Source organism: Hemicordylus capensis, chromosome 2 (assembly GCF_027244095.1).
Source record: "Hemicordylus capensis ecotype Gifberg chromosome 2, rHemCap1.1.pri, whole genome shotgun sequence".
Classification (NCBI taxonomy): domain Eukaryota; kingdom Metazoa; phylum Chordata; class Lepidosauria; order Squamata; family Cordylidae; genus Hemicordylus; species Hemicordylus capensis.
In genome coordinates this window covers 236,036,652-236,051,718 of record NC_069658.1, presented here as the reverse complement: position 1 = coordinate 236,051,718, position 15,067 = coordinate 236,036,652, and the positions used below count along the sequence as shown (strand labels likewise).

Sequence of the window (15,067 nt, the reverse complement as noted above, 5' to 3'; positions counted from 1 at the left end):
GACCTCATCTCCGAATAACTTGGTGGCAGAGAAGGGCACTCCCGCCAGGTTCGACCGAGATGCCGGGTCAACTTGCCAATGTTTCAACCACAGTGGCCGCCTGGCCACCACTTTGTTGGCCGTGGCACATGCGCCGAAGCGCACTGCATCGAGCGTTGTATCTACTATGAAAGCCTGCACCTTCTGAATCTTTAAGAGCATCTGTCTTTGCCAGTGGAGGTCCAGCATAGGTGACTGTAACAACTCATCCATCCAGAGTAGGGCAGCCCTGGACAGGTTGGAGGCTGCGATGGATCCCCTTATAGAGAGGGAGATACCTTCGTTATTCTTTTTCAACTGAAATTCTAGTTTTTCAGTGGGTTCCTTAAGGACTGATTCCCCATCCTTAGGTAACACAGCTCCCGACGTGAGCGGCCACGTGAGGCATTTGGAATAAGGTGGCCGCCAAGGGTACAAAGCTATAGTGCTTATTGACCAAGGTGGTGGTCTTTCTCTGTATGGCTGGAGTGTGCCACTCCTGGTGCAGGACCTCCGAGAAGGTTTCCGGCGAGGGAAAAAGTAGTCCTGAGGCCAGTGTGGAAGCACCAAGGACTCCTGGAAGGGGTAGCATACTCCAGCATGCCTTAGATTTTGAGGCCTAGGGCTTTTATGGCCTTTACCAATAGATTTGAAGCGTCCTCTGGTGGGAACAGTCTGCGTGAATGTGGGGCCTTTTCTGTCTGATGGCCATCCGACCATTCCCCTTCCTCTCTTGAGTCCACTCCAGGGTCTGGCTCAGCAGCTAGATCCTTGGGCAAGCCTGGCCTTTTGGGCTCCTCTGCAGGACTGCCAGAGTCCTGGAGAGACAGGGGGTCAGAAGGCCCTCCAAGGTGGGGGTCAGGTGATGCATATTCTGATATTTCCGAGGAGTGAGGGGAGGGGGGCACCTTGGTGCTTTCCGACCCATCTTATGTAGCCTTCTCTTATGGCTACAATGGCGTTTTCCCCTATTGCTCTTCTTCCTCCTATTAGGTGGAGGTCTTGAAGAGTCTGTTGAGGGCTTTGGGAGGAATGGGAGGGGAGGGAACGGGCCGATCTGCACCTTGCCCTTCCTTTGCGAGCCCTGACTGGAAGCAGGCAGGAGCAGAAGAAAAGGGAGCCGAGGAATTGAGTTGGAGCCGGGAGGAGAGTGGAGTCAGGTGCGGGGGGGGGGGGGAGAGGGGAGGAGGAAGTGTCAGAGAGAAAAGGTTTTTTGTCTATTTGTTTTAAAGGTATGAGCGAGAACGGTTTGGAGGAGGGGAGTCCTCCAAAGATGGAGGAGAAGGGAAGGTTGAGAGGATATAGGTAGGGCTATAAGAGTGCTTCTCCGCTGAGTGGACCACACCAGCGCGTAGGAGGATGAACTAAACTGGGAGGGGTTATCATCCCGGATCACTTAAAGGCTTCAAATTTGAACTGACGTCCTGCACCAGAGCATGCTGGGAAGGATAACCCATATGACTGACATGTCCTCACCCAGCAGCTGAGAGTTTAAAATATTTAAAAGTCACAGATTAAGTTACATGACATAATAAAAACAAGAGAACAAAATAGTAATTTTAAAAAAGTTTTTTAAAGGATTAAAATTAATTCTAATCAACATCCTGCAAAAACAGGAGAGTCTTGAGGTTCTTCCTGAAAACAAACAAACAGAGAAGGAGTTACTCTTATTTCAGCAGGAAGCATATTCCATAGCCCTGGGCAGCCAAAGAAAAAGCCCAGAACTAGGTCGCCACCAGACCAGCTTGTGGCAACCATAACCAGACCTCTCCAGAAGATCGTAACAGGCAGCAGGGTTCATGACACAAGAGGCGCTCTCTTAAATAACCTGGACCCAAGCCGTTAAAGGCTTTCTAGGTAAGAACCAGCACTGTGTATTTCAACTGTAATTTATTGCATCTGTATGTAAGCCACCCTGAGCCTTTTGGAAGGACAGTATAAAAATTTAATAATAAATAAAATAAATAAAAATAAATATTGGCAGCCAGTGCAGTTCTTTTAAAACCAGTGTGATGTGGTCCCTTCATGTTGTCCCAGAGACCAATCTGGCTGCTGCATTCTGTAACAATTGTCGTTTCCAGACTATGTACAAAGGTAGCCCTACGTAGACTGCATTACAGCAGTCAAGCCTGGAGGTTATTAGCATATGTACCACTGTGTTAAGGTCATTCACCTCTAAAAATTTCGACTGAGTCAAGATGAGATTCTTTCATATAAAAAGTGCAACTGCCAGGAACATGTGAGTTCTCCTGGTCAACATCTCTTCAAGCATGAAACAAACACCAACCCTTAATACAGGAGTATCATTTGAACAAAAAGAAGCACATAGGCTCCTTTCCATTGGGCTTCTAATAAAGTCTTTATTATATACAACAAACCTTATGCAAAGCAATAGCATAATACTTGCAAAAGGTTCAAAAAGTGGGACTGTCAAATGGAGTGAAAATTAACATAGTGCCTGTATTGCCTAGGTGTACAAGCCCAATTCAAGGGGAAAAAATACCCCCCTCTACTTGGTTCCCAAGCTAGCAAGCACAGCCTCATTAGCCCAATCAAAACTTACACACCGAGGTAGAAGGAATGGAACATCTCATGCCTCTGGCCTTCATCACATCAGTCTTTCCAGAGAAACCCTTCTAACTCCCTGCTCCCATCTCAGTGTGTTCAAAAAGGCAATAACATTCCTTGGTTGAAAACGGGACTTCAGTGATGGTCACCACATTTTGTTGAGACTTTGAATGTTAGGGAACAAGTCCAACAGTTGGTCCACATTTTACCTGTATGGAATCTTTGAGGCAATTTTAGATTTTTGCTACAACTTAAGCTGTTTCCACACTCTTAACAAGGTATATGGTTTCTCTCCTGTAAAAATTCTGCGATGGACGGTAAGCCTTACAACCTGAGTAAAACATTTTCCACATTTTGGGCATTTAAAACTGTGTGGATTCATTGATGCAATATAAGCGTTCGGTTGTGACTGTAGCTCTTTCCACACTCTGAGAAGGTATATGGTTTCCCTCCTGTGTGGTTTCTTTGATGCAATGTAAGTTGTAGGTTTTGAATAAAGCTCTTTCCACACTCTGAGCAGGTAAATGGCTTGTCTCCTGTGTGGACTGTCTGTTGGTAAGTAAGTGTTGCTTTATGACTGAACCTCCTTCCATACTCTGAGCAGGTATGTGCTTTCTCTCCTGTGTGGATTCTTTGATGGTTAGTAAGCTGTGACTTCTGACTGAACAGCTTTCCACCCTCTGAGCATTTAAAAGGCCTTTCTCCTGTGTGGACTCTCTGATGGACAGTAAGCTGTTCACCCTCCGTGAAGCTCTTTCTGCATTGCGAGCATTTAAATGGCTTCTCACCTGTGTGGATTCTTTGATGGACAGTAAGCTTGTAACCCCGAGTGAAGTTCTTTCCAAATTCTGAGCATTTAACAAGGTTTCTCTCCTGTGTGGTTTCTTTGATGGTTAGTAAGCTTTGACTTCTGACTGAACCTCTTTCCACACTCTGAGCAGGTATACGGTTTCTCCCCTGTGTGGACTCTTTGATGGGAAGTAAGCTTTGACTTCCAAATGAAGCTCTTTCCACACTCTGAGCAGGTATATGGTTTCTCTCCTGTGTGGACTCTCTGATGGGCAGTAAGCTGGTAACCCTGAGTGAAGTTCTTTCCACACTCTGAGCAGGTATATGGTTTCTCTCCTGTGTGGACTCTTTCATGGGAAATAAGCGTTCCCTTCTGCCTGAAACTCTTTCCACATTCCGAGCATTTAAAAGGCTTCTCACCTGTGTGTATTCTTTGATGGACAGTAAGTGCTACCCTCCGACTGAAGCTGTTTCCACACTCTGAGCAGGTATAACGTTTCTCACCCGTGTGGACTCTTTGATGGGAAATAAGCGTTCCCTTCTGCCTGAAGCTCTTTCCACATTCCGAGCATTTAAAAGGCTTCTCACCTGTGTGTATTCTTTGATGGACAGTAAGTGCTACCTTCCTACTGAAGCTCTTTCCACACTCTGAGCAGGTATAGCATTTCTCTCCTGTGTGGATTCTCAGACGTCTGCTCAGATGCGGCTGGCTAGTCAAGGTTTCTACATACTGAGGGCTCTTATTCCGGCTGCTTCTCTTGTGGCATTCTCCTGGGATTGGGATGGAATGCAAGTCTGGCCCTTCGGAAGGACTAGTCTGCCTCCTCTTCTGGCTCCCTTCGGTTCTCCTTCTCGCTCCATTGGCCTGTTTCTCTCCCGCCCTCCAATCACCTGCAGCAATAAAGAGAGGAATGTGGTGAGGGAGCAACAGAGTCTCACCTCAAGGAGCAAGCCCAGCTGACTGCTGTGAGGAGACAAGCGTGCCTAAGAGGCAGTGGAAAGGCAGCTCCTGCTAGAAGAAAACAGCCTCCATTTCAGGGGTGGGCAAACTGGGCCCTCCAGCATTTGCTGAACTACAACTCCCATCACCCCCAGCCACCATTTATCTGGTCGGGGGAAGATGGGTGTTGTAGTTCAAGAGCAGCTGGAGGGCCCACTTTGCCCACCCCTTTCTAGTGAGTGGTATCAACTGGCAGCCACTTGCTCCACGAGATGCATTTTGGATAGTTTGGACATCCTTCTTTGGGTGGCTGAAAGCTCTCTCTTACCCCGTGGATAGAATCACTTCAGCTATTCCTCGGCCATCTTCCCTGTCAGATCTTTCCTGTGGGTGACATTCAGCCGAGGAAAAGCTGTGCTGGGGAGAACAAGCAGGCGGATCTGATGGAGAAAGATGCCCACCACACAGCCAAGCAACTCCCTGTTGATCCCTCTCCTTCCTCCACAAGTGCACATTCCCGTTCATAGGGACATAGGAAGCTGCCTTGTATGGAGTCAGGCCATGGGTCCATCTTGCTTACTATTGTCTACACAGACTGGCAGCAGCTTCTCCACTGTTCCAGGCAGGACTCTCTCTTAGCCCTCTCTGGGAGAGGTTGCCAGGGAGGGAATCTGGGACATTTTGTCTGCAAGCATGCAGCTGCTCTCCCCAGAGAAGCCCCATCCCCAAAGAGGAATCCGAGAGTGCTCACTGGTCGTGCCCCCATTCAGAGGCCACCCAGGGCAGACCCTCTTTAGTCCAGGGGAGAAGGCATGCTTGCGAACACAAGGCCAGTTCTCCTCCAGACCTTATTCCAGCCAGGAGGTGAGCTCAAGTGTACGAACGGAATTTCTTCCTTCAGAGGGAAAGAAACCAGGTCGTTTTTAGAATTCCAGCAATCACAGATCTATAGGGTGTATCCCTCTCAGCCCCAGTGCAGACAAGGAAACCCCAACCCTGAGGAAAGCGCCCTCTTAGACCACGCCAGGAGACAATCTCCAATCCCCATGTCCAACACCACCCAGTGTAGTGGCAACAGGTTCATGAGGCAAGGGCTGAAGGGAGCTCACAGTCTGGCCAGCTTGGAAGAGGAGCTTGTGCGGGTTTTGCCATTCGATTGAGGGTTTCAGGAATGTGGTCTTGTAGGCTCTGGTTGCAAACAAACACCTTTTTCATCAAATAAGAAGAAAATCCAAGGAACACTGTCCAGCCACTGTCATCCCCAGAGTGCTTTGCTACAGACTGACAAGAGCAGACATTTCTACGTTCATCCAACCATCAGCCGAGGCAAGGAGGGAGGCTTACCCAGAAAGGCCAGATGCCCAGAAATCTCCTCCAGGACTTCCCTGTGCAGAGCCCTTTGGCCTGGATCCAGCAGAGCCGCCTCCTCCTCAGAGAAACACACAGCCACCTCCTCCAAGCTCACAGACTCCTGAAAAGAGCAATACAACATGAAGGTTGGACATGTGACCCAGGGCACTTAAGCTGGGGACAGCTGAGGGGGGAGGCAGGGTCGAATTACCTTCCCCACCACAAGCGGAGTTGGGCCGGGGTGCCAACTGTCACATGCTCACTGAAGCGGCACTGCTTTAGTGGTGGGATTGGAAGGAGGAAGTCCTCCCTCATCCCACAATGCCCTGTGTGGGAAGTGGAAAGGCAGCCTGCTACAAAGCAGAAGGGCTACTCTCCCTGGCCGCTCAGCAGTCAGGGCTCTATGGTCAACACTCCTGGCGGCCATTTTTAGAGTCCCAATGGGACATACAGCCGGGCAGTGAGGGAGGAAGTGTGCACGTGACCTCCTGCCTCACTTTGAGCCGGGGTTTCCAAGGTGGGCTACCTGGAAGAGGAGCACCGGGATCAGGCGCCATCGCAGTGCTTCTCACCACCAGCCATTCCCTGGCTAGCACTGCCTCACCCAGGAAGGGCTGGTCCTGAGAACCACCTCCCTGTATCTCCATCAGTCTTGCCAGAAAGGGGGAGGCTCAAGGTTCTCCTGAAGGACCCAACATTTCCTCTGTGGCTTTCAGAGTCAGAAGGGAGCCCCTTTGACTCAGGCTCAGTGGGGTCCAGAGAGAGGCGAGGTCTGGCTGCCAGGAATTCTTCCCCTACCTGATCTGGTGAGTGCACAGCCACAGTTTCCACTCCACCACCAAGAGGAGAAGGTCCAGGAGGAGTCGCCAGCGTCATTTCACTGCCTAGAAGTGGGAAGAGAGTTTGAGCTTGAAGGGCATTTTCCATGGAAGTGGCAGCAGTGAAATTAGTCTGTCTTCCTGTCACTTCAGGGCTCCATGCAAAGCTTTGTGTTGGAGCTCTACTCAGGAGGCTCAAGAGAAGCATCTCTAACACACAGGCTCAAGGGGAACCCCTTAGCAGCCCTGGAGTTTCTCAAGAGAGGAGAGCCAAGTCAAAAGACACCCCATGCATCCTTACCCAAGTCAATGGCGCAGCAGGAAATGACTGGCCTAGCAAGCATGAGGTTGCCTGTTTGCATCCCCACTGGTATGTTTCCCAGACTGTGGGAAAAACCTATATTGGGCAAGAGTGAGATTGGAAGATGCTGAAAGACATCACTGGGCGGGAGGAGGTAATGGTCAACCCCTCCTGTCTTCTACCAAAGACAACCCCAGGGTTGTTAGGAGTCAACACTGACTCAACAGCACACTCTACCTTTATCCTTACCCAGCGCAATGGGGCCTCCATCACTCTCCTGCCCAATCCTTCTGAACAGCAGCTTCTGCCGGGTCACCAACGGAGCCGTCTCGCAATCTTGGAGCTCAGTGGCTTCTTGGGCTAACATCCCATCTGTCTGGAACAGGAGAAGGTGGCAGTGGGGGGCATTTTTGAAAAGGCATTTCCATGCCTCAGTTCCAGTTCCTATACCCTTTGGGCAGCCATTTGAAAGAGCAGGCATCCCCGGGAACAACCTCTCCTAGTCTGAGCCTCACAGCCCAGAAGGCCCTCTAGAAGGTAGCAGAAGAGCTTTGGAGAAAGAGGACAGCCCCTGATGACTGAGAACAGAGGCCCCTTTGAAAAGTGGCAATTATCTGATATTTAGCAGGAGGTGACGTCTATAGGAACAAAGGAAGCTGCCTCTTAGCAGGTCATCCAACTGGACCATCTAGAACAGTATTGTCTACACAGACTGGCAGCACACTTTACAAGGTTCCAGGCAGGAATCTCTCTCAGCCCTATCTTGGAGATGTCAGGGAGGGAACCTGGAACCTTCTGCATTCAAGTCTGCAGATGCTCCAAATTATGCTTTGGGAAGAGCAAGAAGGTTTCAAGTTCCCTCCCTGGCTTCTCTAAAATAGGGATGAGAGAGATTACAGCTCAGTATATGGCAGCTTACTATGTTCCTAATGTAGCAGAACGATCCTGATAACAGAGGCAGGTTCCTCTCTAAGCAGTCTCTGTTAGTAACCTAACACTGAAAAAAATGGGACCAGAAGAGGGAAGAATGGGAGGGGAGCTGGTCTTGTGGTAGCAAGCATGAATTTTCCCCTTGGCTAAGCAGGTTCCATCCTGGTTTGGATTTGAATGGGAGACTGCATTTGAGCACTGTCAGATATTCCCCTTAGGGAGGAGGCTGCTGTGGGAAGAGCATCTTCCCTAGGGAGATCAGAGTTCAGATGATTTCTGCACAAAAGTCGGCAAGTGATAGAACTTATGTGGACAGTGTCCCACACACTTCCAGCCCCTTGAAACGACCTGGATGAAATGCTCTCTCACCTGCTGCTCTCCCTGCTTCTTCTCCTCTGCCTGGCTCAGGAGGAAACCTTCTGCCAGGGCCACCGCCTGGGAACTGGTCTCCGCTCCGCATTCCCTCACCCAGCTCTCCATCTCTGGGGGCAGGATGGTCAGGAACCGCTCCAGGATCACCAGGTCCAGCATCTGAGCTTTCGTGTGTATCTCTGGCTCCAGCCACTGCTGGCAAAGGTGGTGGAGTCGGCTGCAAACCTCTCGGGGCCCCTCAGCTTCCTGGTAGACGAACTCTCTGAATCTCCTGACCTGGACATCTGAGCTGGTGGTGTCTCCTCCCAGGATCTTCTGCACAGTTCTTTCCCAGAATCCCTTATCATTGCCAGACTGGGTGGCTGGAGGGCCTTTTTCTGTCCCCTTCCCTGATCCACTCTTTGCTGGGCTTGGCACATCCATGGTCTCTCTAAGCTCAGCTTAAGCGCCCAACACACCCAAAAGCTCTTCTTCCTCTAATGCTACTTTGCCTCCCAGGGCAAGAAGAATGTGATGAATCCACCTCTTAGCCACACTAGGCCAAGGCAAGTTTGCTGGTTATTTTGAAAGTTATTGTTGTTTCCAGACAAGCATATCATTCACATTCAAACTCCAGCTTCTCCCTGAGAAAATGGGGAAGATGAAGAAAAAACATGAAGAATCAGACAGCATCAAAGATCAACAAAGTTTCATCTAACTCCTATTCAGGAACAGTCCCTCCTAATTTTAAAGGGTCCCCCCCCCTTCAGTTAGGCTGAAGGAAGGGTTCTGTATCATTCAAAATCTTCCACAGTTTAGGGTTTGGTTAATACAACTGAGCCACACATGGAGAAATTATTTATTTATGTGAAATATCTACACCTGCCCCTCAGACACACTACTGCTTTGGGCAGCTCACAACAATAATACATAGAATATATTTTTTAAAAAGTAATAAAATTAACCAAATTGAGTAAAGAAGTGAAAAGTCAGGTTAAAAACCACAATCAGTATTAAGATTCAAATTAAAAGCTATTTTAAAAGCTAAAAACTGAAAAGTATCAAAAGTAAAAACTAATGAACATACCAGATCGAACCAAAGATGGAGCATTAAAAACCTCCTTAAAAACGTGTGTCTTTAGTGGTTTTTAAAAACACTGAGGAAGGGAGCATGGCGAAGTTCTTCAGGGAGGGTGTTCCAAGGCTGAGGGGCCACAACCGAAAAGGCCCTGTCTCTACTACCCGCCAACTGGATCTCTGTTAGTGGCGGGGCCATGAGCAGGGCCAGAGACAATGAATGGAGGGCCCTGACACATTCATAGGGGCGAATCCAGTCCGACAGGTACCCCTGCCCCAAACCATCTAGATCTTTAAAGGAAAAGGTCAGCACCTTGGATCGAGCCCAGAAGCGGACCAGTAACCAATGAAGCTGCCGCAGGATGGGTCTTCCAGTCTGGAACACTCAAGTGTCCCTTTCTCCATCATTTTACAATCAAGAGCCTTTCTGTGCAATCCCCTTATTCATGCTTGCTGGGATGCAGGATCCCCCTATTTATAGATTTCAAACAGTGTCTTATCCTCAGTGAGATGACTGGTCCATCACACCCAGCAGTATGGATTCCTAGTGGTGGTCAGGGGCAATGGAAGTCCTTCTAAGGTCAGTACATTGCCGACTTTTGAATCACTATTTCTCAGCACCAATTACCACCACCGCTTTATTTTCCAGTGCCCAATAGGGGGACAGCTTAACCCATCCACCAGAATTGCAGGGTAAGATCTTTCAGCCTCAGGACTAGGCTAGCCTCTACTCTTTCAGATCCTGGGTGCATCCAGCTCAATCTTCTCTGGTGGGGCTGCTCCAGGGATCATTAGGGACATCGGAAGCTGCCATATACTGAGTCTGACCCTTGATCGATCTAGCTCAGCATTGTCACTGACTGGCAGTGGCCTCTCGAAGGCTTCAGGCAGCAGATTTCCCCAGCCCTGCCTTGAGAGACCTGGGACCTTCTGTCTGCAAGCAGATGCTCGGCCACTGAGCTATGGCCTCGGTTTTCTCAGCAATTCTTGCCACCAGGACAAATATCTCTCTGACATGATCCCTTAGCAGGGGCGTAGCTAGGGGAGAGGGGGCCCGTGTTCATCCCTCTCTCTGGTAGCCCCCCAGAGTGAGGGAGATAATGAAGAAAATAGGGAGGGGTGGAGCTGGAGGGCCCTCAGGAGCTGGGGGCCCATGTTCTTTGAACCCTTTCGCTCAATTATAGCTACGCCCCTGTCCCTTAGGGAAGACTGACTAGAGAGCACCTTCTACGGAGCCACACTCTAGGTCCAGCTGCCGATGAAGGCCTGCTGCGACATGGAGAGGCTGCCAGCCAGGGATTGAAGCAGGAGTTCTGCCAGACTGCTGCCCCTGAGCAGCAGCCCCTCCAATTGAATGGCCTCTCTCCTCCCGAAGCCTCTTCCTCTGCCTGGCCCTTCATTCCCTATTGGGTCCTGGGAAGGGGGGGGGGGCTCCCTTGCACCCCAGATCCTCACTTCCTTGCACTCACTGGATTCTCCTCCCAAGAAGCTACTGGTGAGAAAAGCCAGACAGGACGGGAAGTGCCTTGCTTGCAGAGCCAGCCTTGCATTTCACCTAGCTATCTAGGAAGCGTGAATGGGAGACTAGAAGTGTGTGCTTTGTAAGATATTCCCGACTTCAGGGGATGGGGCTGCTCTGGGAAGAGCAGAAGGTTTCAAGTTCCCTCCCTGGCTTCTCCAAGATAGGGCTGAGAGAGATTCCTGCCTGTAACCCTGGAGAAGCTGCTGCCAGTCTGTGTAAACAATACTGAGCGAGATGGAACAATGATCTGACTCAGTATATGGCAGCTTCCTATGTTCCTATGATATGGAGAGGCTGCCAGGATTGAAGCAGGAGCTCTGCCCTCTCCAACGGGGGGCGTCCTCTTTCCTCCCGAAGCCTCCTCCCTTGCCTGCCTGGTATTGCATTGCCTGTCTGGTCCCGGGAAGCGCGCGGGGGGTGGGTGTCCCTTGCACCCCAGAGCAGAGCCTCACTTCTTGGCACTCACCGGATTTTCTCCCAAGAAGCTGCTGGAGCTGCTGCTGGCGAGTAAAGCCAGACGGGACGGGACGTGCCTGCTTGCAGCAGAGCCAGCCTTCCATCTCACCGTTCTCTCTGGGAAGCGTGACTCTCTTCTCTTGCCCAGCGGTTCTCCAGGCAGGCAGAGGGGAGGGGGCATGGAAGGGGGAATCTCTCAGGGAGGGGAGAGAATGGGGCGGGGGGGGGCGGAGTCGAGCGCGCGAAAGCCCCGGCGGGTTCTGGAACCTGGGTTCTGCATGACGTCACCACCTGCCACGCCCCTGGGTGTGAGCCTCGGAGGTTACGGGTTAATAGCATCTGCTCCCTCTTTTCCCTTGCTGTAGGATGCATCGGGGCGGGGGGGGGGGATGCTGGGCAGGGGAGAAGGAAGAGGCGGGAGGGAGGAGGAGGCTCCGCCCCAGTCAGTCTCCAGCTAGGACCAGCCCTGAGCCTTGGCTGCTTTCTCCCGTCTCAGCACTTTGGCCACAGAGCCACGCCTGGCCCAACTGCAGGAGGGAGAAGCCCGTCCGCAGTTGTGCCCCAAGATCAGTGGGGAGCCTGGTTCTCAAGGCCTTGGGAGGCGCCCCCTGACAGTTCATCATCATCACCTCCCTACTGCCTCCCTTCCTCTGACCCACACTGTGCTGCTTGGAATCTCCTTTCCAGGGGGCTGATGAGGTCACCCAGCATTGTGTGTGTGTATCCATTTTGGTGCCCCCCCCAATCCACTTCCCAATGCCTGGGCCAATATGAACAAAATCGGGTAGAGTTGTAGGGATACCTCAAGGGCGTAGTTTGTGATGATGTCATCCACCCCAATCCAAGATGGCAGAGGCCGGTGGGCTAACTTGTGAACCGCCTACCCAATTGGAACCCAGTTTTCTACAGCTGTAGGGGCACATAGGGATGCCCAAATCATTTGGGCCAAATGGAATGGTGTGATGATGATGTCATCCACTCCACTTCAAGGGGGCGGCTGCCTGAACATCAGAGGTGCAAATGGGCTAATTTGTGGACTGCCAAACCTATATGAACCAAATTGGTTACAGTTGCAGTGAGTGACTCACAGGGACACCTCTGTAGCATAGCTTGTGATGATGTCATCCAACCTGATTCAAGATGGCGGATGTGTAAACTTGTGAGGCGCAAGACAGCTAACTTGTGAATAGCTTAACTGATTTGAACCAAATTTGCTACAGCTGTAGGGACACATAGGCATGCCTCAGCAGTGACAATTATGACGATGTCATCCACCCAGTTCAAGATGGTGGACACGTAAACCTTTGAGAACCTTTGAGACATAAGTGGGCTAACTTGTGGACATTCTAACCCATTTGAACAGAACTTGCTACCGCTGAATGGACACACAGGTATGCCCCAATGGTGTAGTTTGTGATTATGTCATCCACCCCGATCCAAGATGGAGGATGCATAAACCTTTGAGGTGCAAGTGCATTAACTTGAGGACTGTCTAACTGATTGTGGTAGCAAGCATGACTTGTCCCCTTAGCTAAGCAGGGCCTGCTCTGGTTGCATATGAATGGGAGACCAGAAGTGTGTGTTTTGTAAGATATTCCCTGCCTGAGGGGATGGAGCTGCTCTTGAAGAGCAGAAGGTTTCAAGTTCCCTCACTGGCTTCTCCAAGAGAGGGCTGAGAGAGATTCCAAGCCGCAGCCAGTCTATGAAGACCATACTGAACTAGAAAGACCAATGGTCTGACTCAGTAGATGGCAGCTTCTTATGTTCCTAAGCTTCTGAAAACCTATCTATTTTGCCAGGCTTTTCGTTTTTAACGTGTGTGTGTGTGTGTGTGTGAGAGAGAGAGAGAGAGAGAGAGAGAGTGTGTGTGTGTGTGGCGGGGGGTTAGAACATAAGAACGGCCCTGCTGGATCAGGCCGCAAGCCCATCTAGTCCAGCATCCTGTTTCACACAGTGGCCCACCAGATGCTGCTGGAAGCCACAGGCAGGAGACTCCCCTGCAACTGGTATTCAGAGGCATCCTGCCTTTGAGGCTGGAGGTGGCCTATAGCCCTCCAGCAAGTAACCAATGATAGACCTCTCCTCCATGAGGTTATCCAAACTGTTCTTAAAACCACCCAAGTTGTTGGCTGCCACTACATCTTGTGGCAGAGAATTCCACAAGTGGATTATGCATTATGTGAAAAAGTACTTTCGTTTGTTGGTCCTAGATTTCCCAGCAATCAATTTCATGGGATGACCCCTGGTTCTAGTGTTATGTGAGAGCTAGAAAAAATTCTCTCTATCCACTTTTTCCACACTATGCATGTTTTTATAGACCTGTATCACATCTCCCCGCAGTCGTCTTTTTTCTAAACTAAATAGGCCCAGGTGTTGTATCCTTGCCTCATAAGAAAGGTGCTCTGGGCCCTTCTGAATGATCCCTAGTATGGAATTGGCCTTTTTCACAGCTGCCACACATTGAGTCGACAATTTCAACGAGCTGCCCACCACGACCCCAAGATCCCTCTCCTGGTCAGTCATAGGAGTGTGCATGGTTCGGTCTGGGGGGGGCATTAAAAATGCCTCTGAACCGGTCCGGAATTCTGGCGGTCCGGTGGTTTGGAGGGTGGGGGAGTGTCACTTTAAAGGGGGGGTTAGTACTTACCCCCCACCGCCGCTCTTCCCCCTCCGGCGCTGTTACTGTTTAAAATGTTCTGGGGGCGGCAGAGTTCCTCCCTGCTGCCCCTGCCCCCGTTGTTGTCCTCGTAAGCCTTGAACAAGAAAGAGCTGTCGGCGCACATGCGCCCTTTGTGGCGCGCTTGTGTTTGCCGCTGGCGTGCGTGCGCTACATGACGTATGTGGTGCGCGCGCACGCCAGCGGCGAAGACAATCACGTGCGCCGCAAAGGGCACATGCGCGCTGACAGCTCTTCCTTGTTCAAGGCTTACGAGGACAACGACGGGGGCAGGGGCGGCAGGGAGGAACTCTGCCGGCCCCAGAACATTTTAAACAGTAACAGCGCCGGAGGGGGAAGAGCAGCGGAGGGGGTAAGTACTACCACCACCCCCTTAAAGAGACACTCCCCCCAGTGCCGGACCACGCTTCTGTGGTTCCGTGCACATCACTAGTCAGTCACGGACAGCTCAGATCCCATCAGTTGGGGTTTTTCGTCCCAATGTGCATCACTTTATGCTTGCCTAAAGTGAAATGCATTTGCCACTTTGTTGCCCACTCCCCCAGTTTGGAGAGATCCTTTTGGAGTTCCTCACAATCTGTTTTGGATTTCACTACCCGAAAGAACATAGAAATATAGGAAGCTGCCATATACTGAGTCAGACCATTAGTCTATCTAGCTCAGTATTGTCTTCACAGACTGGCAGCAGCTTCTCCAAGGTTGCAGGCAGGAATCTCTCTCAGCCCTATCTTGGAGATGCCAGGGAGGGAACCTTGAACCTTCTGCTCTTCCCAGAACAGCTCTATCTCCTAAGGGAGATATCTTACAGTGCTCACACATCAAGTCTCCAATTTATATGCAACCAGGGCAGACCCTAGTCGGCTCATCAATGGGAGAACCTGTGGACAGAAAACACACATACTCAGACTTACAGAATCCTGACTCACTGACTTCAACTCAGTAACATGGGTTATCCTTCCCAGCATGCTCCGGTGCAGGACATCATCAATTCAAATTTGAAGCCTTTAAGTGACCTGGGAAGATAACCCCTCCCAGTTTACTTAGAACAGCCAAACCTCTAGAACAGGGATTCTCAACGTTGGGTCCCCAGATGTTATTGGACTTGAACTCCCATAATCCCCAGCCCCAGTGGCCTTTGGTTGGGGATTATGGGAGCTGAAGTCCAATAACATCTGGAGACCCAACGTTGAGAATCCCTGTTCTAGAAGGTAGATAATGCATAAGCCAGTGTGGTGTAGTGGTTAGAGTGGTGGACTAGGACTGGGGAGAC

At 50.6% G+C, this 15,067-nt stretch overlaps 2 protein-coding genes across 6 annotated transcripts; both read right to left on the bottom strand.

Annotated features, from left to right (window-relative positions):
- Positions 1 to 1,572: 1,572 nt before the first annotated feature.
- On the bottom strand, positions 1,573 to 11,330 carry LOC128341962 (zinc finger protein with KRAB and SCAN domains 7-like). 5 transcript variants are annotated; one of them, XR_008314693.1, is made up of 8 exons: positions 11,131 to 11,330; positions 8,084 to 8,709; positions 7,034 to 7,160; positions 6,785 to 6,880; positions 6,464 to 6,549; positions 5,660 to 5,786; positions 2,582 to 4,266; positions 1,573 to 1,653 (listed from the first exon to the last, which is right to left on the bottom strand). XR_008314693.1 is itself a non-coding variant. In XM_053288681.1 (7 exons), the coding sequence occupies exons 2-7, from the start codon at positions 8,507 to 8,509 to the stop codon at positions 3,443 to 3,445; spliced, it is 1,686 nt and encodes a 561-aa protein (XP_053144656.1). In that variant the 5' UTR covers positions 8,510 to 8,709; positions 11,131 to 11,330; the 3' UTR covers positions 1,696 to 3,442. The 5 variants fall into 5 exon arrangements, 3 of the variants coding, with proteins under 3 accessions (XP_053144656.1, XP_053144657.1, XP_053144658.1); XR_008314692.1 differs by having other exon boundaries at positions 2,586 to 4,266; XM_053288681.1 differs by lacking the exon at positions 1,573 to 1,653 and having other exon boundaries at positions 1,696 to 4,266.
- LOC128343870 (oocyte zinc finger protein XlCOF20-like) lies at positions 2,965 to 3,442 on the bottom strand. The gene is made up of 2 exons (XM_053293306.1): positions 3,411 to 3,442; positions 2,965 to 3,343 (listed from the first exon to the last, which is right to left on the bottom strand). Exons 1-2 carry the CDS (start codon positions 3,440 to 3,442, stop codon positions 2,965 to 2,967), a joined length of 411 nt encoding a protein of 136 aa, XP_053149281.1.
- Positions 11,331 to 15,067: the final 3,737 nt, after the last annotated feature.

What these genes read in the sequence shown, in the direction of transcription:
- LOC128343870 (XM_053293306.1), bottom strand. Translation starts at nt 3,442, where the DNA reads ATGCTCAGAATTTGGAAAGAACTTCACTCGGG. An exon ending in TGGAAAGAACTTCACTCGGG is followed by an intron (nt 3,344 to 3,410) that starts GTTACAAGCTTA and finishes CTCGCAATGCAG; the next exon opens with AAAGAGCTTCACGGAGGGTG.
- LOC128341962 (XM_053288681.1), bottom strand. Translation starts at nt 8,509, where the DNA reads ATGGATGTGCCAAGCCCAGCAAAGAGTGGATCAGGGAAGGGGACAGAA. An exon ending in AGAAGCAGGGAGAGCAGCAG is followed by an intron (nt 7,161 to 8,083) that starts GTGAGAGAGCAT and finishes CTCCTGTTCCAG; the next exon opens with ACAGATGGGATGTTAGCCCA. An exon ending in TGGGCATCTGGCCTTTCTGG is followed by an intron (nt 4,267 to 5,659) that starts GTAAGCCTCCCT and finishes TTATTGCTGCAG; the next exon opens with GTGATTGGAGGGCGGGAGAG.